At 41.5% G+C, this 26,953-nt stretch overlaps 2 protein-coding genes and 1 long non-coding RNA gene across 3 annotated transcripts; 2 read left to right on the forward strand and 1 right to left on the reverse strand.

The window, feature by feature from the left end:
- Positions 1 to 231: 231 nt before the first annotated feature.
- Positions 232 to 5,426, reverse strand: LOC124882215 (serine protease 23-like). The gene is made up of 2 exons (XM_047388468.1): positions 5,239 to 5,426; positions 232 to 2,440 (listed from the first exon to the last, which is right to left on the reverse strand). Exons 1-2 carry the CDS (start codon positions 5,259 to 5,261, stop codon positions 1,024 to 1,026), a joined length of 1,440 nt encoding a protein of 479 aa, XP_047244424.1. The 5' UTR covers positions 5,262 to 5,426; the 3' UTR covers positions 232 to 1,023.
- On the forward strand, positions 5,262 to 22,667 carry LOC124882217. The gene is made up of 4 exons (XR_007041838.1): positions 5,262 to 5,384; positions 17,165 to 17,241; positions 22,198 to 22,535; positions 22,614 to 22,667. It is a non-coding gene; the product is annotated as an uncharacterized LOC124882217 (long non-coding RNA).
- On the forward strand, positions 8,230 to 9,891 carry LOC124882216 (C-C chemokine receptor type 4-like). Its single transcript, XM_047388469.1, has one exon. It carries the CDS (start codon positions 8,260 to 8,262, stop codon positions 9,214 to 9,216), a length of 957 nt encoding a protein of 318 aa, XP_047244425.1. The 5' UTR covers positions 8,230 to 8,259; the 3' UTR covers positions 9,217 to 9,891.
- Positions 22,668 to 26,953: the final 4,286 nt, after the last annotated feature.

Below are 26,953 nucleotides of genomic sequence, written 5' to 3' on the forward strand. Positions count from 1 at the left end.
TCTTCTTTTCTGTACTTTAGTACATTTAAGGGACAAAAAAGGCTGATCTGTGTTCTGTCACTTCCCCATACTCTAGTGTTTCTATTTGGGTCATTAGTAACATGTCAGGTCTGCATTTGTTTAAGGCAGGAAGTAGTTTTCTTAAGCAGGAAAAGGAATGAAAAATGTAAAAGGTCTCAAATGAAAATATAGCAAATTGTCCTTTCACAACAAACAAACAACATACATGTGTTTGAGGTATGCCAATAATTGCTTTAATTCAAAGGGCAATAAGACACATACATCAATTACATTAGTTAGGTAACAGATATCGAAAAAGGGGTGTTTACTTTTCCAAAGAGAAAAATGAGATACTATTATGGAAATAATAGAAGACTAAAGAACCTTTTGTTGAACTAAAGAATAAAGGTTAAAATGCTGCAAAAATAAAAAGAAAACAGATTTACTGAGCATGAATGGATGCAAAATGTTAGGTCCTTGTCAGATGTTCTGCACATAAACAAAGGCATTACGATCTACCTGCAGGTATTCCAGAACTATAAACTATTAAAAACATTATAAACTCCTGACAAGTTTTTTAGAGACCCTAATTTTATTGCAAGCTATGTTTAGAAAATACAGGAATTTGAAAAAAAAAATAGATGGGCTTTGTAAGACTTAAAATATAAAAAATGATATTGGTTCTTTCTGGCACTTTGATTGTTGATAATAGGAGCTCTATAACAGGAATACTATAACAATAACTGTAGAAAAAAGCTTAATAATGTAATGAGTAAAAACATGCTGTCAGAACAAATTGCACTTTAGTGAAATACTGTGTTAAGGAGAGATTGAGGATGATCCTCATTGTCTTTCTTTTATGTACAAGATCACTGTTATTCTCAGTTTAACACTGCACAAATCTTCCAAGCACTCCATATTTGGAGCATAGATAATACTTGATACTCTACCTCATCCCTGATCTGCACGTTTCTGAGATGGTGAAAACATATTTGGCTGATGTTAATCCATCGCCCAGTGAGCTCAAACCTCATTACAGAAACCTGAATCTCCATGAATCCAGTGACAAATCTGGGCATATTTGTGAGGTGTGATCCTCACTGCAACATTGAAGTCCATCTGCTCACCCTGACCAACCTCAACCCATTGATGGCCCGAAAACACCCCGATCACCCTCCTCTGCCAGGTCCTTTTCCCACCCTTGTCTCTGGGTTTATTCCTTAGACGGATATAAATGCCCGCGCCCATTGCACCACGCTGAGCGTCACAGTGTTGATACATCAAATCGTTGGATTCCTTCGTCACTGAGCAGAAACGGTAAACCACCTTCTCCTCTCCACGCCCATTCGACAGGCTTTTGTCTGTGTCGTACCCTGAGAAGTGAATGCGTGCCAGAGGTAGTAAAGGTGGCGCCACTCCAAGCTCCATGTGCTTTTGTTTGACTGGGCGTTTAAGCTCCAGAAGGGCATAATCATAATCAAGAGACAAAGAGTCAGTGGAGGTATTGGTATGGATCCATCCTTGAGGGATTTGGGTTTGTTTAACTTGGGACCAACGAAAGATAGTCTGCTTTCCTGGTCCTACATGACGTCGGATATGACTAAAATTCTGTTCTTTTATACTTTTCCTGTCAGACTCCTTTTTTCCAGCAATAGCTTCTCCCTCATCACTCCTTTTTCTTAATCTGTGCCTTCTCCTTTCACCTCCCCTTCTCTTTTTCAATCCTCCAACGCTATTCCTCTCCTCACCTTCCTCCTCTGCTCTACTCAAATCTATCTTAATTTGTTTCCTATTCCCTCTTCGTCTCCTTCCCCTCTTTCTTCTTAGTCCTCTTCGTTCAGGTTTGAGCTGTAACAACCCCACTTTAAGGCTCCTGGCACTTTCCAGGTAGTCTCTACCATCGTGAATACAATGTGCTGCAGTTAACACATGTTTTGGCGACACTAGAACTCCAGAGCAACCAGTGGAAAGACGGACTGCAGTGGAGAATGGGTACTTAGTGATAAAGTTTGAATCTGATATCACAAAGCGTCCATCCACTCCATAAACTTGCCGTTTCCTGCGGATATGAACCGGCGTTCTTGCAGTAGCTTCCCCAGAGGTCTTGTTTATCCACTGCAAGCTGACATCTGTATGTTTTCTTGTGCCATTTTCATACAGCGTCTCGTATCCCAGAATCCTCTCTTGCTCAGTCTGCTTGACTGATGGCAGAATGCTCTGGCACTCTATTCCACAAAGTGTGTTGGTTCTTGCTTCCACTTTGTCCCCTGCCCATCCACTAAACAAACTGGGATTTAAAAAGGCTTTGTGTGTAACCTGCAGTCTTGGCAGGCTCTGCCAGGTGTGTGAACTGTTTTCTTCATTGTTGCAAAAAACTCCAGAAACTGTGAGGGCAGCTACACAGAGCAGCACACACATGACGGGTTTAAGGCCCATCACACTGAAAACAAAAAGACATTAAGACCATTAATACCACTGATCTGAAGTACAACATTATTCTCTTAAAAGTGCAATATCAGGTTTGAAGAAATGTTAATGATCAACAGCATAAATCTCTTCAGTTCATCATGACCTATTTCCTAAGAAGAATTTAAGAATAACGTTTTATGTCCTTAATTAGCATTAGGGTTCCTGGAAAAAAAACTGAGAAACCTTTTTTTTTTTTTACTTTTCCACATTCGGTTACATTACAACAACAAACTTAATGTATTTTATGAAGTTTTCATGTGTCAAACCAATACAACTGTAATATAACTGTACAGTGAAGGAAACTAATGCATGGTTTTCATATTTTACAAAATAATAAATTTGTGATTTATTGTACTTTACGCTGCTGATGCATTGAGGTTTCTAGTTTTAGCCTTTTCTCAGTTTTTCATTGTAGTTCCTGTTTTATTTTGGTCAGTTTCTGTTCCTCTTACCGCTTGTTTTCTGTCATTCATGCCTGTGTATTTATGTTCCGCTATTTATTTGGGTTCCTTCTAAGTCTATTCCTCATGTCTCTCACTTAACTGCTTTGAGCCTGGTATTTGTACTCTCATCAGCTTCTCATTCCAGAATGTACTCTCCTCGGCGAATTCACTTCTAGTTCAGTCTTTATTTGCTATTTCCTTTTGTTGTTTTCTTCCACATTCTTGTTTCTGTATTTTCTTGGATTTCGGGACAGTGGTTTGTTATGGGGTGCCGAATTTCAAAATTCAGTGAAAAGTAAAATTACTGTCACATTACTGTTATTTAGAGCACTTTCTTCACATTTAGTGCATTTCTCTCACATTTATTGGGAATTGCAAATTTAAATGTTAAATCCATAACTAAAGATTATATCTATATATTAAAAACGTATTTTCTATACCGCCTATTCCATAGTGGGTCACAGGAGGAGCTGGTGCCTATCTACTCCAGTCTACGGGCAAGAGGCAGGGTCCCTGGACAGGTCGCCAATCCATTGGAGGGCAACACATGGACATACAGGACAAAGAACCATGCACACACCCATTCACACACCTAAGGGCAATTTAGAGAGACCAATTCACCTAACAGTCATGTTTTTGGACTGTGGGAGGAAGCCGCAGTACCCGGTGAGAACCCACACATGCACAGGGAGAACATGCAAACTCCATGCAGAAAGACCGGGAGTCGAACCCAGAATATATAAAATATATATTCTGATATAGATTTAAGATTTAGATATAGAATCAAGATTTAGACATAAATATAACATTTATATATAAATATAGAAAAATGCACTAAATGTGAAGAAAGTGTGCTAAATAACAGAAATGTGACAGTGAAATTTATTTTGCTGAATTTTTACATTTGCATGGATTGTATCTGTGCTTTTTTTTTTCTTCTTCAGTAAATTTGTTATTAGCTCTCTTTACTTTCAAATAAAGTCTGACTCCTGTCTGACTATTTGGGTCTTCCTTACAAACACCTTTCAGAATGGATCTGGACTGCTGACATTTTAACAATAGTCACATATTATTATTATTTTTTTTTTTTAACCTGACACTTTTACTCTGATAGCCCTAAACAAAGTGCATTACGACCGATTGCTTTCAGAAGACTGCATGTCATTCTGAACTAACCAGCCTGAGTGGTGTGCATGGTGGTGGCAGCATCATGGTGTGGGCATGCTTTTCTTAAGTATAGACAGGGATGTTGCTGCTGAGTTAATGCATGGTCATGTGTTAGAATAGCCCAGTTTAAGATCAGACTTTAATCCAACTGAGAATCTGCTGTTGCAAGACTTGCTGATGACAGATGCTCTCCATGCAATCAGATTGAGGCTCAGCTATTATGGAAAGAAGGATCGACAATAGCTGAACTTACTTAATGCACATTCATTGTCTATGAATGTGCAAATGTGGTAAAGACATACTGCAACGAGCTTGCAGCTGTAATTGCAGCTAAAGAGACTTGTACAAAGTATTTACTCTGGGGGTGAACACAAATGCATGCCACACGTCTCTGATTTGTTTGCCAAACAACTGGAAAACCATTTATCCTTTAATTTAATTTCACAACTATATGGTGGTTTGTGCTTTGACAAAACAATATACTTCAAAAGTTGTAATAATATTAATAATAAACAAACCAATAGTCACATACTGTTTATAAGCCTTGTCTTGACTCAATTTCCATTTTTTTATTTCAAGAATGAGCTAAAATTGTACACATTTATTAAAAAACTATTTTAACACTGTTTCATACTGCAAAAATATATATATTATTTTATTGGTGTATTTGTTTTAATATTTACTAATTTATCATCTAAATCTGACGCAACTCTTGAAAATCCAAACACTTTGGGATGGGCAGAATGTTTCAAAATTACAATAACGTCTTTGACCAGCAGATGGCGCCAAATCGAAGTTAACAATCAGTAATGTACCTTGAGAGTGGCGACTGATCGAGGTTACGATCAAAATTGTCCATGTCAAATTTAATGCACAAAAGGTATATTTCATTTTGTTTGACAAAAATCGGTTCTTGTGGGTTGGTGGTGGCGGGGGATTACAGTTAGATTTACACCATTTTAAAGAAACGAGATACCTTTCTAAAACTCAAGCGTTGTCAAATGCAGAAAAACATAAACAGACAAAAAAAGGGGAAACTACATGAGTTTTATTTTTACTAGAAATAATATTATGAGGCTTAGTTGTTTTGCTCTCAAAGCTTTAATAAAGCGTCGCTATAGTGACGAGCTGCAAGAAATAAAAAGCTCAGTGTTCCTACCTGCAAACCGCCGAAAATCCCATCCAGCAAGTACCCTGGTTCGCAATATTTAATCAAAATATTTGTATTTAGGCGACTTCCAGCTGACTAGTGCCGTCAGTTCCTTAGCTGACAACAACAACAAAAACAGCAACATGAATAAATAGGTATGTAGCAAGGATTCTCATGGGAATCTGCATCCCATACTCGGTATGGGAAAGTGTGTTACTCTGAGGGAGTGTCAGCCTAGTAGGATGAATAAGATCATGTTACGTAATGACTTTCTCAGAGTTCAGAAGAGAGTGGGGTCTATCTATCTATCTATCTATCTATCTATCTATCTATCTATCTATCTATCTATCTATCTATCTATCTATCTATCTATCTATCTATCTATCTATCTATCTATCTATCTATCTATCTATCTATCTATCTATCTATCTATCTATCTATCTATCTATCTATCTATCTATCTATCTATCTATCTATCTATCTATCTAAACCAAATGGATGTGGATGTGCAATTTATTGCAGCTTTATATGTATATATACACTACTGATCAAAAATTTTATATACACTTTCTCACTTAATGGGTCTCTTTATTTTCCTGACTGTCTAAATTACAGTTTATCACCAAAGGCAACAAAGCTATGAATGAACACACATGGAGTTATGTAGTGAGATCTTGCATGGGGCCCCAGACTGAGGGATATTGACCGTCATCTCAAACTTCTTCCATTTTCTTATAATTGCACCAACAATTGTTGCCTTCTCACCAAACTGCTTGGCTACTTTCTTATAGCCCATCCCAGCCTTGTGCAGATCTGCTATTTTATCCCTGATGTCCTTACACAGCTCTCTGGTCTTGGCTATGGTGGAGAGGTTGGAGTTTGTTTGTTTGATTGAGTGTGTGGACAGGTGTCTTTTCAAACAAATTTAGTTAATACAGGTAATGAGTGGGGGGCTTCTTAAAGAAGAACTAACAGGCCTGTGAGAGCCTGTTAATTCTTACTGGTTGTTAGGTGACCAAATACTTATGTCATTTAATAAAATGCTAAATCTGCAGTGTATCAAATACTTGTTCTCCCTACTGTATATACTGTAAGTACTGTATGCATGTGTATATGTACTGTGTACGTGTCTACACTGTACACAGTTAGGATTTTGGGTGAAATTTCAAGATGAACCTAAAATGCACTGTAACCTTTACAGGTAAACTTAATGTGACCTTCTCTAGTACTTTGAATGCACATGTCCAGCTGTTCAATATTTCAGTAGTTTTTGCATGACTTGCTGTTCTCTAGCAAGGCAAAACCACAACAGGTGATCGATCCATGAAAAGACTAATACCCAATTTTCTGGTTCAATTAGAGTTTGTATTTAAACAGTCCTCCTCATCATGTTGCTCACATTTTGACATCATGAGATGACTTTAACAATTGCTCAACAATACCTTATCATTGTGAGGCAACAAACAAGATATTCTTAGAAAGAAGCGGCCACTGACGTTTGAAGGTCACAGTGTTATCAGCAGGTTGCAACAGAGATACAGAGAGACTGGAAGAGTCACAGAAAGGCATAGAAGTGGACGACCTTTGGCCACATCCCACACTGATGACCACTTCATTGTGAACAGTGTTCTGCAGAACCAAATAAAATAAATAAATGCCACTCAACTCCAGGTACAAGGGATGTGAGAGACATGAAAGTGTCACATCGGACCATTCAAATCTGTTTACATCAGCGTGTCTGAGGGCTAGATGACCTGCAAGGGTACCTGCCTTCATCGTCCTGCTTTGGCAAGGGAGCATTATGATGGATGAAGGATCAATGGGCCTCAATGCAGCTTTCTGATGAAAGTCGATTCACATTGATGGCCACCAGTGCTGTTGGAGATGTCAAGGAGAGTGCTATGCTTTAGCCACTGTTGTCACCAGATGAGCCTTTGTTTGTGGTGGTGTCACAGTGTTACCAGGTGTGTCCAGTCAACACAGAATGGCCCCACACTTTCTGAATTGTACAGTGACAAGCCCATATACCTGAGTAACATCATTAATCCAGTGATTGTGCCCCTGCAGAGTCAAATCCATACTGGTAACAAATTCGAGTTTGTGCTGAGAATGCAGACACATTTATTACTGGTCTTTTATCTAAGATCTCTTCGGAGCTTCTAGATCTGGAGGTGACTGTGGCTCCATGGGAAGAGTAAGCGTCTTGTGGGTTTGATTCCAGCTTCCTTCTGTCACATGTCAATGTGCCCCTGGGCAAGGCACTTAACCTCAAGTTGTCTACTGAGCAGTGTATGGTATGAAAATGTGTGGACGATTGTGAGGGCTATGGAGTGAATGTGGCTGTAATGTAAAGTGATTTGAGTGGTAAGTATGAATGGAAAGGCGTTTTCTAAATTCAGTCCATTTACCATTCTGAGAGGCTGTTTTGAAAAATGTGAGAACCCGTGCCTTTTTGAGGTGTCTTTATTGGCTGTCAGAATGGCAGTTTGCTTTTCACACATGCAGCACAATGCAAGTTTCTCGTGATATGACAAGTAACAAGAGGTGGGAGGGCAGCTGGTTTTCTGTAAAAGCAGATGTGTGTTCTTGGAAATTGCATAGGTGGCAAAACCTTTAGTCATCGATGGGTTTGACCAAAAAATATGTCCACATCAGAGCCTGTGTTTAATGTATATTTTTGTTTTTTTCACAATAGTTATAAAAAGTGATTAAGCAAAATCTTTTTGTTTCATATTTTTGTTTGTTACACTTGCAGATACATTCAGACAATTTCATTAGTATATTAGTTTTAACTTTATATTATTTGGTTTCAGTGCAAAATACAGTAATTTTTTTATGTATTAGAGAAATTAAAGTGAGATATGAATTTAGATCAATTGATACAAACTTATAGCCATAGCAAGCACAGTGATGCAAGCATAGACATCTTTTTTTGTCAGTTTATCTTTGACAGATCACTTCCTTCCTTGCTGTTTACCCCTTTTACGAGCTCCAGTTGCTCAGAGCACGACTTTCTCAGCCAGGCGCAGGATGATTGAACTTCATTTCACGGTGGTTCCTTCTAACTTTTCTTCTTCACATCTTCCTTCTCCACCATGGAACTCCAATGGCATCATACCTGCAGTGGTGCTGTCCCTCTGCTTCTTTTTGGGAGTACCTGGAAACATCGCTGTAATTCTTCTCAAGCCTAACTGGAAGAATATGTCAAGCTTGAGCCAGAGTTTGATGCTGAACCTGGCCATTTCTGACCTTCTCTGCCTGCTGACCCTTCCACTTTGGATTTACACTTTACTCCACAGTTGGACATTCGGCATGGGGACCTGTAAGCTTCTATCAGGCATTGTGTATTGCAGTGTTCAAGGCAGCCAGATGACAGTGTTTGCAATGAGCATCCAGCGCTATGTTGTTGTGGTCCACTGTAAGAGCTGCAAACAGGTACGGAAAGGTGTGCTGCTGGGTCTAATCTGGCTGGTTGCTGTCATCCTGTCCATCCCTACTTTGGTGCTTCGACAGCTGAAAAAAGAACAGGAATGGACACATTGCCAACTAAAATATTCTTCTGATGCCCAAAAAGTAGCAGTGCTGCTGACAGAGGCCACAGTGGGGCTTGCTTGCATATCTCTAGTGGCATTTTCATATATAAATGTTCACAGGAAGGTTAGTCACGGAGCCTTTTTTAACAATCGACAAACAACCCGACTGATTACCAGTATCACCGTCTGTTTTTGTGCCCTGTGGGTTCCATATCATATCACAAATGTGCTGGGTGTAGCTGCTGTTTGTCTCAAGAATGACTTCCTGTTAAAATTTTGTGAAATCACATGGAACATTACTGGAGCTCTATCATTTGTAAATAGTTGCATCAATCCATTCCTTTATACCTTTACCTCTAAAAAACATTTCATTGTTTGCTTTAAAAAGGAGCCACTGCAGCTGGATTCCAGAAATCACCAAACACCAGATATACTTACAATCTCTGAGCCTTGAATTAAAAAGACTTTTTTTGTTTCTCTGTTGGTTTAAAACTGAAATGTGAGACGGAGAGACAGCTGTATAAGAATTACAACTGAATATCTGCAGTATAAACGTTTGACTATTTTTGACAAAAATAAAGGGAGTGAAAAAGAACAATTAGGATGTAAGAATACATAGTCCCTTATATGTTATATATGCTAATGTGTTTTTCTTGGTTGCAATACATTTATTTTCTATCAATTTAGGCAAAAGGACAGTTCATGAGAAATACAGTTGAGCTGGACTCCATCAATCTGTCTCTACTGTTAAGCACCAGATTTAGTGACAGAGTGTGCTGCATTATCACCAGGTTTCTGAGCCATATATGTGTCTGTCCATTCTGTATTGTTTGTAATTCCAACATAATTTTATGCTTTTTAGCTGTTAAATGTTTTTTTTTTAAAACATTGTATTTTTTGGGATTTGTCTTTTCTTAAATAGAACTTGAATTGAAGATGTGTATTTAACCCATGTGACTTTTAAAAATGTACGCTTAGTTATTTAGTAATCAACAAGTTTGATTCACAAATGCAAAATAAATGCAATGGTTTGTTTTTATTCCTCAAGCTCTGTGAACAGCTGTGTAAAAATTGAATTTTTATGTAATACACTCTGGACAACTCTGTTAATAAAACAAGTCTATCCAAAGTGTCAGGATTTCTGTCAGTGAGTGAATAAATGTAAAAGTTTTTTTGAGGAAGTCTGGAGTAGTAAAAAAGACTGTTAGAGTGGTGCAGGACATGTATGAGAGCTGTGGTGAGGTGTGCTGTAAGTGTGACAGAGGAGTTCGAAGTGGAAGCGGGACGCCATCAAGGATCAGCTTTGCTGTGGTGATGGACAGGCTGACAGATGAGGTTAGACAGGAATCTCCATGGACTATGATGTTTGCAGTTGACACTGTGATCTGTAATATGAGCAGGGAACAGGAGGAAGAAAATTGAGGGAGAAGGAGGTTTGCTCTAGAAAGAAGATGAATGAAGGTTATCCGGAACAAGAGAGAATACATGTGAGTAAATGAGAGTGACCCAGGTGGAGCCCTGAGGTTACAGTAAACAGAGATAAAGAAGGTGGAGGATTTCAAGTACTGATGGTCAACTGTCCAGAGCACCAGTAAATGTGGAATGAGGTGAAGAAACAATCTCCAAGCAGGTTGGAATGGGTGGAGAAAAGTGTCAGGTGTGTTGTGATAAAAGAGTATCAGCAAGAATGAAAGGAAGGTGTACAAGATGGTGATGTGACCAGCAATGTTGTATGATTTATAGACAGTGGCCATGAGGTAGAGACAGGAGGCAGAGATGAAGATGTAGAGCTTCTCTTTAGAAATGACGAGAATGGATGGGATCAATGAAATGTGGTGCGGTATTCAAGAACAATCGATATATGAGTGAATTTGTGCATTGGTGTTCTCGAACTGCAAGATGCAGTTATGCCACAGTTCAGTGTGAATATGCATGTTTAAGAACCAGGGTTTGTTATGAGGAATTTGGAATGAGGCCAAATTAGCTGTGAAAGGTAACAAAGAATTGTTGGTATGTGTTCAAACAACCAGTTCACAATGCAAAGCAGAAGGGAAAATAAAATTATATTTCAGTAGAATAATGTTTCAAAAATCATTTGATTAATCAGAAATAAATATCATTTTTGACAATTGTTGTTAATGTTGTGTTAACTAGACATCACATCAAAGTAGCATCTTAAAATGGATATAGACTCACAATTTGTCCATCTTGACAGCAGATGTGAGTATGTCACCTCCTGAATTAGCACCTCAGTTTAACAACAAAGAAAATAGCAGCTGGAGCTCTATTGAGCAACCTCTTTAAGTTTCACATGTACAGTGCCTTGCAAAAGGCACTGTACACTGTACAAGGCAAGAGGTTGACCAGTTCAAGGGGGCCGAGTACTTTCGCAAGGCATTGTACCTTTAAGTACCATTAATATAAATATCTATGTGTGTATGATTGTTTGCAGTGTGCTACATCCGATCAGAATGTGAATAGAGCAGGCTGTGTAGTAAACAGCTGAATTACTGTCTACTGTCTTAGCATTAGCTTTAACTTTAGCAACAGCAGCTGAGTTAATGGAGACATGTTTAGAAGAACATTTAGAAGAACTATGTGGACATACTTTATGCAGGTAAGTGAGAGGTAATGAAGGGAAAACACAGATAAAACGGATAACGTCACGTAAAAATGGCTCTTTACCAATCATCGCGATATTTTTGGTTTGGATCTGAGCTCTCCAGCAGTAACTAAAAGTAATGTAAACATAATGATGTTAATATGTGCTAAAAGCTTGTTTGATGAAAAACTGGCTTGAAACCATAAATTGCTGAGCAGAGTGTGCTCTGCATGTGATATCATGTTGCTGGGTAGCTTTAGCTTGACAGAACAATCCAAACCCAAAATGCTTGCCTGCTTGACTTTTGTTAACTCGAAAACAGAGTGTTGTCATGGCTTGTAAATAATCCAAGAGGCGTTCACCCTTCCAAGATGGCGCCGCAGATGGTCGCCTCGGCGTGTTGGTGCGCATTGTTTTGTTTTGTTTTTTGCTTTAAAACGGTCTTCTGTGATGGTACCCGGTGCTCTCTCACCAGAGAAGAACTCATGAACATCAGGGCTACTACACCAGAGGAGTTATTTCCAACTTTTCTGCCTACTGCTCTGGAATTTTTGGACATTCTGGTCAAAGGTGCGCTCACCTTTGTTCACGCGGTGAAACGCCGGAAGAGAGGGAAACGGGCTGGGATGCTGGTACGGCTTCGCCAGCGTTGACTACGAACACCGTTACCTGGAATATTTCTCTCTAACGTGCGCTCACTTCCCAACAAAATTGAGGAACACCAACTGCTGTTGGGGAAAAACAGGGACTTTTATTCATCGGCAGTTTTGTGCTTCACGGAGACGTGGCTGTGTGGATTAATACCGGACTCTGCGCTGCAGCTGGCAGGATTCCAGCTCTACAGAGCGGACAGAGACACGGAACTCTCCGGCAAAGCGAAAGGTGGAGGAATCTGTTTTTACCTCAACAGTGGTTGGTGCAACAACGTGACAGTGATTCAGCAGCACTGTTCTCCAGATCTGGAAGCCTTCATCATAAACTGTAAGCCTTTCTATTCCCCCCGTGAGTTCGCTTCGTTCATCCTGGTCGGTGTTACATCCCGCCGCAAGCTAACGTGCAGGTCGCACAGCGCATGCTCGCCGACCAGATACTGAGTGTGGAGCGGACCAACCCGGACTCCTTAGTAATCGTCGCTGGTGACTTTAACAAAGGTAATCTGACCCACGAACTCCCCAAATATAGACAGTTTATAAAATGTCCGACCAGAGAGGACAACATTCTGGATCACTGTTACACCACCATCAGAGACGCTTATCACGCCGTCCCACATGCTGCACTGGACCAAGCCGACCACATCATCCCCCGTGAGTTCGCTTCGTTCATCCTGGTCGGTGTTTACATCCCGCCGCAAGCTAACGTGCAGGTCGCACAGCGCATGCTCGCCGACCAGATACTGAGTGTGGAGCGGACCAACCCGGACTCCTTAGTAATCGTCGCTGGTGACTTTAACAAAGGTAATCTGACCCAAGAACTCCCCAAATATAGACAGTTTATTAAATGTCCGACCAGAGAGGACAACATTCTGGATCACTGTTACACCACCATCAGAGACGCTTATCACGCCGTCCCGACCACATCATGGTCCACCTGATTCCTGCATACAGGCAGAAACTAAAGCTCTGCAAACCTGTTGTGAGGACGACAAGGAAGTGGAGCAGTGAGGCTGTGGAGAATCTCCAGGCGTGTTTAGGCTGTACAGACTGGGATGTGTTCAGGACTACTACCAACAGTCTGGACGAGTACACAGAGGCTGTGACTTCCTACATCAGCTTCTGTGAGGACAGCTGTGGACCATCATGCACCAGGGTGAGTTACAACAACGACAAACCCTGGTTCACAGCTAAACTCAGAAGGTTAAGACTGGATAAGGAAAAGGCCTTCAGGAGTGGGGACAAAGACATATACAGAGAGGCAAAGTACAAGTTTGGCAAGGCAGTGAAAGAGGCCAAACGACTGTACTCTGAGAAGCTCCAAAACCAGTTCTCAGCCAACGACTCTGCGTCTGTCTGGAAAGGGCTCAAGCAAATCACCAACTACAAGCCGAAAGCCCCCCACTCCATCAACGACCGACGCCTCGCCAACAACCTGAACGAGTTCTACTGCCGCTTTGAAAGACAAAGGGACAGTCCTGCAACCATCCCCCACGACGCCCCCAACAGCTGCAGCCACAATCCACCACCCCCATCTCTCCAACCTCAAGAGGGGCCTTGGCACCTCGAACCCCCACCCTGAAGTTCCCCCCCACCAGCCCCCTACCCACGCCGAGGACGGCTCTTTCCATCCAGGAGAGGGACGTCAACAATCTCTTCAGGAGACAGAACCCCCGGAAAGCTGCTGGTCCGGATTCTGTCTCACCAGCCAGCCTGAAGCACTGCGCTGATCAGCTGTCTCCAGTCTTCACAGACATTTTTAACACCTCACTGGAGACATGTCATGTGCCAGCCTGCTTCAAGTCCTCCACCATCGTCCCTGTTCCCAAGAAGCCAAGGACCACAGGGCTTAATGACTTCAGACCCGTCGCCCTGACCTCTGTGGTGATGAAGTCCTTTGAGCGCCTTGTGCTCTCACACCTAAAAGACATCACCGACCCCCTCCTGGACCCCCTACAGTTTGCCTACAGAGCCAACAGGTCTGTAGACGATGCAGTCAACCTAGCCCTTCACTTCATCCTCCAGCACCTGGACTCCACAGGAACCTATGCCAGGATCCTGTTTGTGGATTTCAGCTCTGCCTTCAACACCATCGTCCCAGTTCCGCTACAGGAGAAGCTCTCCCAGCTGAGTGTGCCCGACTCCACCTGCAGGTGGATCACTGACTTCCTGTCTGACAGGAAGCAGCGCGTGAGGCTGGGGAAGCACGTCTCTGACTCCCTGACCATCAGCACCGGTTCCCCCCAAGGCTGTGTTCTCTCTCCTCTGCTCTTCTTCCTGTACACCAACAGCTGCACCTCCATTCACCAGTCTGTCAAGCTTCTGAAGTTTGCGGACGACACCACCCTGATCGGACTCATCTCTGATGGTGACGAGTCCGCGTACAGATGGGAGGTGGACCATCTGTTGGACTGGTGAAGCCAGAACAACCTTGAGCTCAACGCTCTAAAGACAGTGGAGATGGTTGTGGACGTCAGGCAGAACCCAGCCCCACCTGCCCCCATCACCCTCTGTGACTCCACAATTGACACTGTGGAATCTTTCCGCTTCCTGGGAACCATCATCTCCCAGGATCTCAAGTGGGAGCCAAACATCAGCTCCCTCATCAAGAAAGCCCAGCAGAGGATGTTCTTCCTGCGGCAGCTGAAGAAATTCAACCTGCCGAAGACTATGATGGTGCACTTCTACACAGCCATCATTGAGTCCATCCTCACCTCCTCCATCACCATCTGGTATGCCGCTGCTACAGCCAAGGATAAGGGCAGGCTGCAGCGTGTCATTCGGTCTGCTGAGAAGGTGATTGGCTGCAGTCTACTGTCGCTCCAGGAACTGTTCACCTCCAGGACCCTGAAGCGGGCAGGGAAGATTCTGACTGATCCCTCCCACCCCGGTCACAGACTCTTTGAAACTCTCCCCTCTGGCAGGAGGCTGCAGTCCATCCGGACCAAAACCTCACGCCACAAGAACAGTTTTTTCCCATCTGCCACCAGCCTTGTTAACAAAGCTCGGAAACCACCCTGACACTCCCCCTTTCCCCCCTTTTTTTTTGCTGACAGGACACTTGTAAATTGTAACTCTATGCGTTACATTAACGCTCAGCTTGGACTCCTGCTTTACTTGCACTGCCATACTTGCACACTGATCATCTGCACTGTTGTATTGCTCTTGCATCTTATACTGCTCTATACTTACTCTCACTCACTTAAAACTGTGCACATATATTTATATTATATTGTAGATACTGTTTAATTTGTATTGTATTGCACTGACTACGCCAAAACAAATTCCTTGTATGTCCAAAAACGTACTTGGCAATAAAGCTTTTCTGATTCTGATTCTGATTCTGGAAAATTCGTGGGGTCTTTTTTTTCTTCAGGATGTAATAATCAGGCACTGACACTGCAGCACTGTGACCATTTTAGATGGGATTGATTGCTGGCAATCCCAACAGTGTTCCCACAAGTCCCATTGTATATCCTGCCAATAATAGGTCTGTAATTTCTAACGCTGTAATTTCTGATTTTTATGTCGTTATACATAAGTTCTTTATAGTTTTTTTGGAGTTATACTAAATTGAGATTTTTATATAAACAAACCTTAATTTTTCTCCACTGCCAGATGTGGCATTTATAATCGTTTAACTGCTAAGAAGACCTAGAAAGTTCATGTTGTAAGGTTGGAGAAGTAAGAGTTTGAGACAACTTTAGGAGAATTGTATTGCCATTGTTTGATTTTTTTCTGTATTTAGGTTTCAGAGATCAGGTTGGGTTTACACTTAAGTCTATACTTTTAGTTTGACTAAACCAGACACTCAATCTGCACCTAATTCGTGGCTAATTGAAGATCACTAGTAACATCTTGTACTGATGACATATTGTGCGGAATCATAGGAATATTATGATATAATCATTGGTGTTGTAAAATCTTTTTCATTACCTCAATATTTTTAGCCAGTTTCAGTATTAAAGGAGGAACTGTTTAATCCCAAACAAAAATTCTTAAAAAGACTGTCTTGTAAAGAGAAACTAAATAGGCAAAAATCAGGGCCAAATATATTTATATCTTGCAACCCAAGCTTAAATACCTTGTACAAAATGCCTTTAAAATAAGGATTTGTGTAACTGTAGAAAACATTTGCATTAGTAACTCGGGTTTGTTTCAGTTGAAAAGAAGGTGTTTCCTTCAGAAAAGCCTTGCATTTTCAATCAGTTTTGTGACATTTGTAAACACTCAATTACAGGCACAAAGCAAAAATGTGTCTCTTGTGTTACGAGTGCAAATGTGTGCACAATCTGTACACCTCATATAGTCATATGCACCTGTTTGTGTGTCTGTTGATTGCGCTCACTTGTCTTTCATGTAGTTCTTTTCACCTTTGAAGCTGAATAACAAATAATAACCTTTCGGCAGTTGTACAAACTTTAATTTATCAAGGACTTTTTTTCCCAAACAAATCAAATATAGATCCAAAGTAGTGGACAATTTGTCCCACATTTGTGCCCACACATTAGTGAGAAAGAAGAAACTGCTAAAAACTCACAAATAACTGTGACAATGAGGCTGCATTTAGCCCAGAGAACATCAGTGAAGCAGAATTGTTAGAAACAAGCTGACGTGTCTGTTTACTGCCTCATGTTGTAACTCTAATGGAAGGACGAGGATCTTTTTGTTGTTCTCTTATTCCAGATTAAAACAGATGTGTCTGTAGGTGGAGTCGGATGTTTGTGTGACTTCAACAGCCATGCATGTTTTTGGTGTTGTTTTTTTTAACTGTGTGACAGTGTTTTTTCTTGTTTTCCTTTCTTGCTGTGGTTTGCAACCTGAGAGGGCACATGTTTGTACACTACAACATGATTTCTAAAGGCTAAGAATAAAGGGTGTTGAGTATAAGTGGATGACATGAAGGTACAATGTTAAAAGAGGAGGATTAGGAGAATTGTTCACTTAAGTTTTACAAAAGGCCTTCAGAGGCTTACGGGGCTTTTTATGTTAAATCATGGCCCAGTACAACTGTGGTCCTTGTATGAGTGTTTGCAGATTCTCTGTGATGGTAAGGGACATTTGTTTGTGCTGCTGTTATGTTTATTCCTCTCTATCACTTGGCTTTGTGTGCCTGAAATGTGAAAACCATATGTTTATCTGTTGGACAGATCTAAGGGCCTGCGATCCTCTGATGAACTTTCAGTGAGGTGAAGGATGAAAGCTGGTATTTTTCCAGAGTGAAAAGGTTTGTCTGCTTTCAATTTTCACATCTGTCCATCAAAAGATGGCCCATGTTTTGCTTGTAAACTTTGCCATGTAAAATATATTATAAAGGATCTTGAGTCTTAATATACTCATAACTTATATTCAATATTGCTTATAGGGTGTGAGCCATTAAACAAAAATGCTCTTAATTTTTAAAGTGTTTAATTAAGAGTATTTTTATTTTTTTCTCAAGACCACTTTGGGCATAAACACTTAGGACCCAATTACAATTTAGCACAATTTAGGCACCTCCTTACTTGTCAGAGCTTTTACACAGGCATGTCCCCCCAGGATGATTTTGGATGTTTCTGGGACTCGTCTTGTGAGCCAAGGAGACAAAACTTTCTTTCTTGTGGCACTCACTATAACGATGGCAAATTCCTTGGATGATTTTAAATCTTAAATAAATCTTTGGCTTTTAATTCCATTTGAGCAGATGTATCAGGCTGGTTTGATTAAGAGTTTTTATTTTTGTATGTTTTATTGTTTTACCTGCTCTTATTCTACTAGTTTTACTTTAGATGTTGTATTTTATAGCTTCTTTCATGTTTGTCTTTTTTATAATGTTTTTTGATGGATCTGCACTTTTTGTGTGTAAAGCGCTCTATAAATAACATCTGATTGATTGATTGATTCATTCATTCATTCATTGATTCATTGATTGATTGATGCATTGATTCATTCATTCATTGATTCATTGATTCATTGATTGATTGATGCATTGATTCATTCATTCATTGATTCATTGATTCATTGATTGATTCATTCATTCATTCATTCATTTATTCATTCATTCATTGACTGACTGATTGATTGAGAAGTGTCTAAAACCAGTTCATACATGCTACTCTCATTGTGTTTTATATATGCGGCAGCCATATTGGCTGTTGGATGTTTTCTAAACCTTTGTACTTTCCAAGTCAGAATGTTCTTGTTGTATTTCCAACAAGGAACTCAGAAAACCTCTGATCACAAACAAAACACATTAGTAAATTTAACCTTATCAAATGTATGTAGTTAGATTAAGGATTGCTTTCAAAGAGCATACATACTGTTAGTATAATAAATATTTTCATTTTCTGTTGGATCTTGGAGTCCAGATTTAACCTAATTAAGAGTTTGAACTATTCCCTTCTATCTGCTGGTGCTACTGCTTGATGTTTTTGGTTTGTTTGGTTTGATTTTACCATCCTAAAGGAAATATTGCAACAGAACAACAGCACAACACTATAGTATGGTATTCTGACTGTTGGCTACCTGAAACAACATCTGTATGCAACTGAGGTTTCTCATTCATGTTTTATCGATGTTTTTCCTGTAACATTTACCTAAGTCTTACATATCGAATGCATTGTTGAATTATGTTGAAAAAATATTCAACAAGAGACTTTGGCAGGCAGTCTTGAGATTCAAAGACTTTGTTGTGGAATCCATAATCACACATAAATAAATCATCCACCTCTTAACTGTATGATTATCTACTCTACTCATCGTTCTCACCATCGGTCTCCTTCTGAATGAAAAACAGCTGGATGGATGTTTAGAAAAGATAATGTCAGTTATTATTTGGTTTTGTTTGCAGTTTCTCTTCCTCATGTGCTGCCTTTACGTCAGTTCTATCATGAAATCATCATAGATTTTAAAGCTTAACTGGCTTTGTTTAAGTCTCTTCTACTGTTGCCTGTGGTCTAATTTTAGCTGTAAGTGTATTAATTAATTAATGCATTCATCCATTCACTTGTGGAACAAACTAAAAGGGTTTGGATGTGCATGGTCAATATTCAAACCACCACTGCCAAACTTATGTGTCTCCTATGTCTTTACACAAGTATTCTAGTAAAAGATTTGGCTATTTACTTCCACTTTCAATCATACAGGCCAGAGGAAACAAATTATGAAACTTTTTGTAAAACATTCTGCATAAAATGTCACTCTCTCCCTTATTAATTAGCTCCCAACCTCTCTATTTAGTATTTCTGTCATACGGTTAAGTCATAATTATTTTCTCCATTTCTCTTAGATCAGGCCTAGTGACTTACGTAAAAAACAAGGCTAATCAATTCATATGAATAACAATGAGATGAAATATGATGCAGCTGTTGATCTTAATCTAATTTTCCATAAACACTCCCATACACATTCTCACAATAGTTATTAAAAATCAGCTTTATAATGCATCGAATGGACTGTGCTGTTGGCAGTTTCTCGCAATGTTTTCATGATTTTATAGATGACTATTTTGAATACCTAAGCTATTTGATAAATTAGTTTATTAATTTTCAAATGACTACAATTGTATATTCTCAGACAAACACAGACACATGCTTTACTCATGCTAAGTGTCTCTTGTTATTGCTGCAAACAGGAAAAGCTCTCATTAGACACACACAAGAAATATTTATGAGGCAACAGTAAAGAATGCGGACTAATAAATAGTTTTCATTGAGTCCAAGAAGGAATAATTCCAAACATGCTTCGAGCGGAAGTGGAGGAGCCAAGTGTGTATTACAGGTAGTTGCTGATGACTCCTTGGCAATATTGTATTTCTGATTGTTTTGCATGCAATTACACACACACACACATACACATACAAAAACACACACAAGCATGTGCAAGTAATAGGGTCATTCGTGATCAGAAAAAAAAACTAAAAACGTTTATAATTCAGACATGTCTCCACATTCTTTAATCCATCTGGGAGAAACATCAACCCTAAACAAACCCATTCTCCAAAAACAATAATCTTGTAGCAAATATCAGACTCATTGCACAATCTTAATGTCCATAAACCAACCAATCTCACAGGTTCTCAAAGTTTGAACAAGATTTAACAAGATTTAACAGTGCTTTGTAAGAAATTTGAATATCATTTAGTAATCTAAATCTGCTTTAAACATGTCCACATATGTACTCCTGATCTGTCTGCTGTGTTCCTGGGTCTTGATGATGCTGTTTGTTCACATATGTCATCTAGCAAACCTCTGAGGCCTTCAACAAACAGCTGTAGTTATACTCAGGGGTGAAAGTGAGCCGGTACGGTCCGGTACTGCGTACCACTAAAAGATTCTGTGCCAGTACGCAGTACCGGGAAGAGGGAAGAACAGCTGTCTGCTATGAAGCTGTCATCCAGAACCAGTTATGGCTGCAAAAATTCACGAGCACACAAAGAACATCAGATCCGCTACCAATAGGCAGTCTAAAACACGACTTAATATGCTTATAAATATAGTTATTTTCTCCTCATTCCAAATAGTTACTGAACTGTTCTGCTGTGCTGGAGCCTCAATGGTCTTGCTTTGCTTCTCTGCTCGTGGCTGTTGCGAACGGCCAGCCTTTAAAACGAGCACCGCTACGTTTAATGTCTGTCTGCTCGCTGCTAAATACCCCAGTTAAAAGCAAAGAGAGAGTAGCTAGTTGTGGTTCATGTTATTTTGCTGAATTACAGCAACACAGTACAGCTCGAAAACACCGCTTATGACCAGAGATTTCACATACACTACATGAGAGCGCTTGCGCGCTTACTTCCAAAACAGAATGGTTGCCAAGGAGATTAGTGAATTCGAAAAGACGGAAACTGAAGATGAAGTTATGCATCAGAAAATGGTTTATCATTGTTTTATACATGGCAGTTCTTTAACAATTGAAATATATATATATGCATATTCTACATTGTCAAGTGATTCTAATTTCTGCCTTATACAGACATCCTATTTACATTTTAATTATTTTGAGTTTGGACTTTGCTGAGAGAGAGAGGTCTTGAGGGGGGCCACAGATGAGAGTAACACACACACACACCCACACACATTGTGTGTATATATATATATGCCCCCAGTGCCTCCCCAGCCTCTAGCTCCCCCAACCTTTAGCTCCGCCCCTAAGTACCTGCAAGAATTTAAAACTACTTTCACCCCTGGTTATACTGACATTAAATACTCTTTGAAGCTCCAAGGTTTGTTTAAAGAAGTTACAATTTTGGGCTTATGAAGAGGTTTTTGTCTCAGCCATGGTGATAACAAAGACAAGGTCTTTAAAGAGCAAAACTGCAGACTTCTGACCGCTGTGGAATTAGTGTCGGGTTGGATATTCCTGCTTTGCGGATTCACCGGCGTCTTCCTCCCATCCATTTGATCCGAGGCAGGCAGTCTGATGATGGGCAGCTGCTCTCTGCCTGTTCCCTCCTCCTGCAGACAGTGGTTCGCTTAAGGACCGTCAATACATTTCTGAACCAAACGCGCTGTTTCCTGGTGGTTGTTTTGTTTTATGTGTTTTTGGGGAAATCTTTCTGCGTCTGAACAGCTGATTTTATGTGTGATCAGCTGATTTGGGATGCTATTAAATACAGCGATCTGGTTGCGTGTAATTCGGAAAGCTGATGTATCATTTTCTTTTAGCCTTTACAGGCATGGTTTATGATTTGTAAATAGTAAAATTATATTTTGATTGTGGTCCTTAATATTATTGTATTCGCTCTTGTGTTTAATTACCTTTTCTCTGCACTCTCTCAGCAAAAACCTTCTCATTTCTCCAATCAGTGAACAGCAGTCTGTTCACGTCACATTGTAGTCCTGACTCAGTCCCGGTTGGACCTGCTCAGGAGCAGGGACCAAAAAACTAGGTACTGGTACAGAAAAAACAGTAATGGAAATGCTCGCAAAGCGAGCCGTGTGGAAAAGAGGCAAAAGTGGTGGTGGCTGTTGTTGCGAGGATATGTCATAACCAGTTGTGAGGTTTGGGTTTACTCTTTTCACATATAACCAGGATGTTTTGATTGGGTTGTTTTCCGTTAATCCCTAATCATCCCTGGAGGGTACTTAAGATGGAGGCTGCCAGCAGTTCAGCGCCAGAGTGTTGCCCTCAGTGGTATTGACTCAAGCCACAGTTTGCCTAAGCTTGTCTTTATACTTTTGGGTAATTTTGTATTTGCTCTTTGCAGACTGGATTCCTATGCCTGACCTTGTCTTTGAAGAATCCTCATCAACTTGGATGTTTTTGTCACTGGAGTCACTGGATTTCCTAGCCACTTGGATTATACCTGGATTGCCAACACTTTTCTTACTAAGTTACCGGCTGGCGACTATTCCGACGGTGCCTTTCCTGGAACAACTACGGACAACCACAAGCGAACCCTGTCCACCCTCCCACACAATAACATCATCAGCCGAACCTCAGAGTACCTCAAAGTGAGTCCAAGTACCTACCAGCTTCGTTCATCTCAGTGTGCAGTTCCAATGTTGTCTCACCCCCTCCTGGCTGATCAAACTCCACTTCCTAGTAAGACAGATTTTGTTATTTTGTTACATTCACCATCTTGGACTTTATATATTCTTACCGTATCTACTTACCTTGCAGTTGTCTTCCGGTTCCAGCTCCATTTCCCTTTACCTGCTCACTGTAAAATAAAACCTCTTGTAAAACTTAATCGGTCTCCTGATTGCTTTCATCATATGGGTTAAAACAATCCATAAAACTGTTGGACCACTTGTTTGCTGAGTGTTGGACCATTTGCACGTTGTTGGACGTCACTATTCCCTTCCAACGGCATCGGGCATTTTGTATCCAGGACAGTCCGTTCCTACATATCCTGTCCTACATTGCGACTGATAAGACGGGGCGCCCCAAGTCTGATGTCACAGGACGCAATATATGAAGGCACCCATTTTGAACATATGCCTTCAGCTGGAGATTGTGACATGGTCACCAACATTTGAAGCATCACCTGGAGAAGAGTCCCGAGTGGATTTCATTTATTCTCTCTCGTTGGCCAACGAAGAATTCATAACTGAGGTTTCTGGAATAAGAAGGCCAGATATTTCACTTTGCCGATCGAAGATGTGAGTTTAACACGTAACTAAAAAACACGGAGTTTCGAGGAGACGAATTGCCACCGTGTTTTGTCCTAGTCTAGGACTGTGATGGTCAGATCATATTTTCCCTTTTGCCAAGGAGGCCAAAGGACGAAGATTGACCGCTTTTCCTGAAGTTAACTGTGGACGCACAGTAACTTCCAACTCCCCCCCATTCTCTCTCAACCCTGCTCAGAAGGAAGACATCGACAAGTAAAACCCATCTTTTATTTTTATTTCTTTCTTAGAAAGCCAGGGCAGGGTAGAGGAGGTTTTAGTGCAATGAGATTCGCTATTTAATCTAATGTGTCCTGAATGATATGTGCATGTAACCTTGTTATTGAAACTTTGATGTGCCGTGTTTGATGCCTGGAAGCCGCTGCGCTACCCATCTTTGTGTGTGTTTTGCGGGGTTATTGAACACCTGAGAGCAAGTGCAGGTGCACTGTGAGACTGGACTGTTAAAATAACCTCATGGTGAAATTCCCCATTTTCTTTGTCTTCAACCTTACTGCTTGCTAGCTTGCCGCCAAAAGTTTTATAACTCTGCTCAAGAGTTGGGGGAGGTTTTGTGACTGAGTATAACTGAGTTACAGTGGAGCTGCGCCCCCACCTCCACTCAAAACCACACCCTTTTTTTTTCATATTATCATTTTTGCCATAACTGATGGTTTGATTCCATACTTACCAGCAAACGAGCCGAAATAGACACCAGCCGGTTCTGGACTTACAAAAGGTAACACTGGGGGCTCGGTCCGGGATCGCTCTGGCAAAAAAAAAAAAGGTGGGGAACGGAAAGAATGGATGAAGGAAGAAAGAACTTTGTGGGAATTCCCAAGATGGCTGTGACTAGCGCCAATGTTGCTGCCGGAGTATCAACGCACTTGGAGGGAAGGAGCCAAAGAGTAAGCTTAAACCCCTTCCTGATGGGTGTAGAAGAGATCCGACAGGACAATGCGGGTTTGTGTGATGAAATGGAGTGGCGGGGTGATGACCGATGGGCGACGAGTATGGAATTAACTCCTGCTGCGAGCAAAGCTGCTGAATACGCTCCACCATGGCCGCTTACTCCACCGCCATCAGAACACTACAACCCCTTTACAGCGCCGGACCAGCAACCAACAAACTGCGGTGAGACTGTAACCTATTTCCATCCAAGTCATGGTGGTACTAGAAACGTAGCATCCACGCCGCGTGTGACAACATGTTATATGGATAAAAAGACTGATGGCCGGGGTGTAGCTGCTGTCGACAGATTTCCTTTTTCCCCGCTAACTGCACCGAACTGGCAACGCTGTATAGTTTCATCGCTGACCCACACGGTACCGCCTGTTCATCAATCGGAGGGGTTGGGCCACACACTACATATTTGTCCACCTGCACGACTGGATTTCCCTCACATGCGCGGAGGCTCCGTACATCATGTTGTAGCACCATTGGGCAGAGTAGAGAACAACCACAGATTTTGTATTTTCACCCCAGCCGCAAAATACAGTCTGCAATCAGCATTACGGTTCCTGTAATCTGGTGCATGGATTGAATGATATAGGCAGCAGTGAGTTTCAAACAGGTAATGAGAAGATCCCAATACTGCAGCCAGGCCATTTTGATGGAGCAGGTTCATGGAAAGCCTTCCTTTACCAGTTTGAATGCTGTGCTAAGGCTAATCACTGGACTGAAAAGACTAAAGCTGTCCAGTTAAAGTTCTGCCTCACTGGTCCGGCTGGAGTCATTGTCGATAAGAATCCCAGATCAGCTTATTGGAGCTATCAGCGGATTGTTGAGGAGGTCGAAGATGCCTACAGGCCTTGTTCGGAACATGCTACAGCTATTGGCATCGAACTGAGGCAAAGAGTCAGGAAAACTGGAGAAGCTCTACATGTACTAAGAGATGACATCTATGAGAAGGTCACTGTTGTTTATGCCAACTATACAGAGAAGGAGCAAGATCGCATTAGTGAGGAGATTTTCACTAATGCTCTAGCAGACCCTGATCTGATGCAGAAACTGTTAGAGGAGCGACCGCGCACCCTTGCATTGGCTTATGGAATCGCCCAAAGATATGAAGCTACAAGGAAGGCTGCCCGTGCAGTCACACAATTGATGCGGCCCACCACGCGAAATTTAACATCTCAGGGGGCCAGGCTAGCAATAGTACATGAGGACCGCAACCTGTCCCAGTGGGAGCCACCCGAGAAACATCGACAGCAATTCATCTCAAGTAAGAACAAACATTTAAGCAATATTATATGTCATAACTGCTCTGGTGTGGGTCATACGTGGTCTGGTGTGGGTATACGGAGAAGCTGCCCTTCACCACACCAACCAAAAGTCAAGCACACTCATCCCAAAAAGCCATCTGCACCAGACACTGTGATTATCTGCACTAAAAATGGGAAGGAGGAAATGTGCATTCGAATTCTGATCCATGAAATAACAACATGTGCCCTCTTAGACTCTGGTGCGCGGAGAAATGTGGTGTCCCTGCATGACTTTAACTCGTTTGTTTTAGAGTGTAGATCCACCATCCAGCCATCCAGCCATCAGCTGCACAAACATTGCAGGGAATCGGGCCAGAGGGGCTGCCAGTGCTGGGGGAGGTCATCCTCCCAGTCCATGTTGGAAGCAAGATGGTGGATGTGATCCAAGATGGCGCCGCAGATGGTCGCCTCGGCGTGTTGGTGCGCATTGTTTTGTTTTGTTTTTTGCTTTAAAACGGTCTTCTGTGATGGTACCCGGAGCTCTCTCACCAGAGAAGAACTCATGAACATCAGGGCTACTACACCAGAGGAGTTATTTCCAACTTTTCTGCCTACTGCTCTGGAATTTTTGGACATTCTGGTCAAAGGTGCGCTCACCTTTGTTCACGTGGTGAAACGCCGGAAGAGAGGGAAACGGGCTGGGGTGCTGGTACGTCTTCGCCAGCGTGGACTACGAACACCGTTACCTGGAATATTTCTCTCTAACGTGCGCTCACTTTCCAACAAAATTGAGGAACTACAACTGCTGTTGGGGAAAAACAGGGACTTTTATTCATCTGCAGTTTTGTGCTTCACGGAGACGTGGCTGTGTGGATTAATACCGGACTCTGCGCTGCAGCTGGCAGGATTCCAGCTCTACAGAGCGGACAGAGACACGGAACTCTCCGGCAAAGCGAAAGGTGGAGGAATCTGTTTTTACCTCAACAGTGGTTGGTGCAACAACGTGACAGTGATTCAGCAGCACTGTTCTCCAGACCTGGAAGCCTTCGTCATAAACTGTAAGCCTTTCTATTCCCCCCGTGAGTTCGCTTCGTTCATCCTGGCCGGTGTTTACATCCCGCCGCAAGCTGACGTGCAGGTCGCACAGCGCATGCTCGCCGACCAGATACTGAGTGTGGAGCGGACCAATCCGGACTCCTTAGTAATCGTCGTTGGCGACTTTAACAAAGGTAATCTGACCCACAAACTCCCCAAATATAGACAGTTTATAAAATGTCCGACCAGAGAGGACAACATTCTGGATCACTGTTACACCACCATCAGAGACACTTATCACGCCGTCCCACGTGCTGTACTGGGCCAATCCGACCACATTATGGTCCACCTGATTCCTGCATACAGGCAGAAACTAAAGCTCTGCAAACCTGTTGTGAGGACGACAAGGAAGTGGAGCAGTGAGGCTGTGGAGAATCTCCAGGCGTGTTTAGGCTGTACAGACTGGGATGTGTTCAGGACTACTACCAACAGTCTGGACGAGTACACAGAGGCTGTGACTTCCTACATCAGCTTCTGTGAGGACAGCTGAGTACCATCATGCACCAGGGTGAGTTACAACAACGACAAACCCTGGTTCACAGCTAAACTC

This window comes from Girardinichthys multiradiatus, chromosome 15, assembly GCF_021462225.1.
Source record: "Girardinichthys multiradiatus isolate DD_20200921_A chromosome 15, DD_fGirMul_XY1, whole genome shotgun sequence".
NCBI classification, from domain to species: Eukaryota; Metazoa; Chordata; class Actinopteri; order Cyprinodontiformes; family Goodeidae; genus Girardinichthys; species Girardinichthys multiradiatus.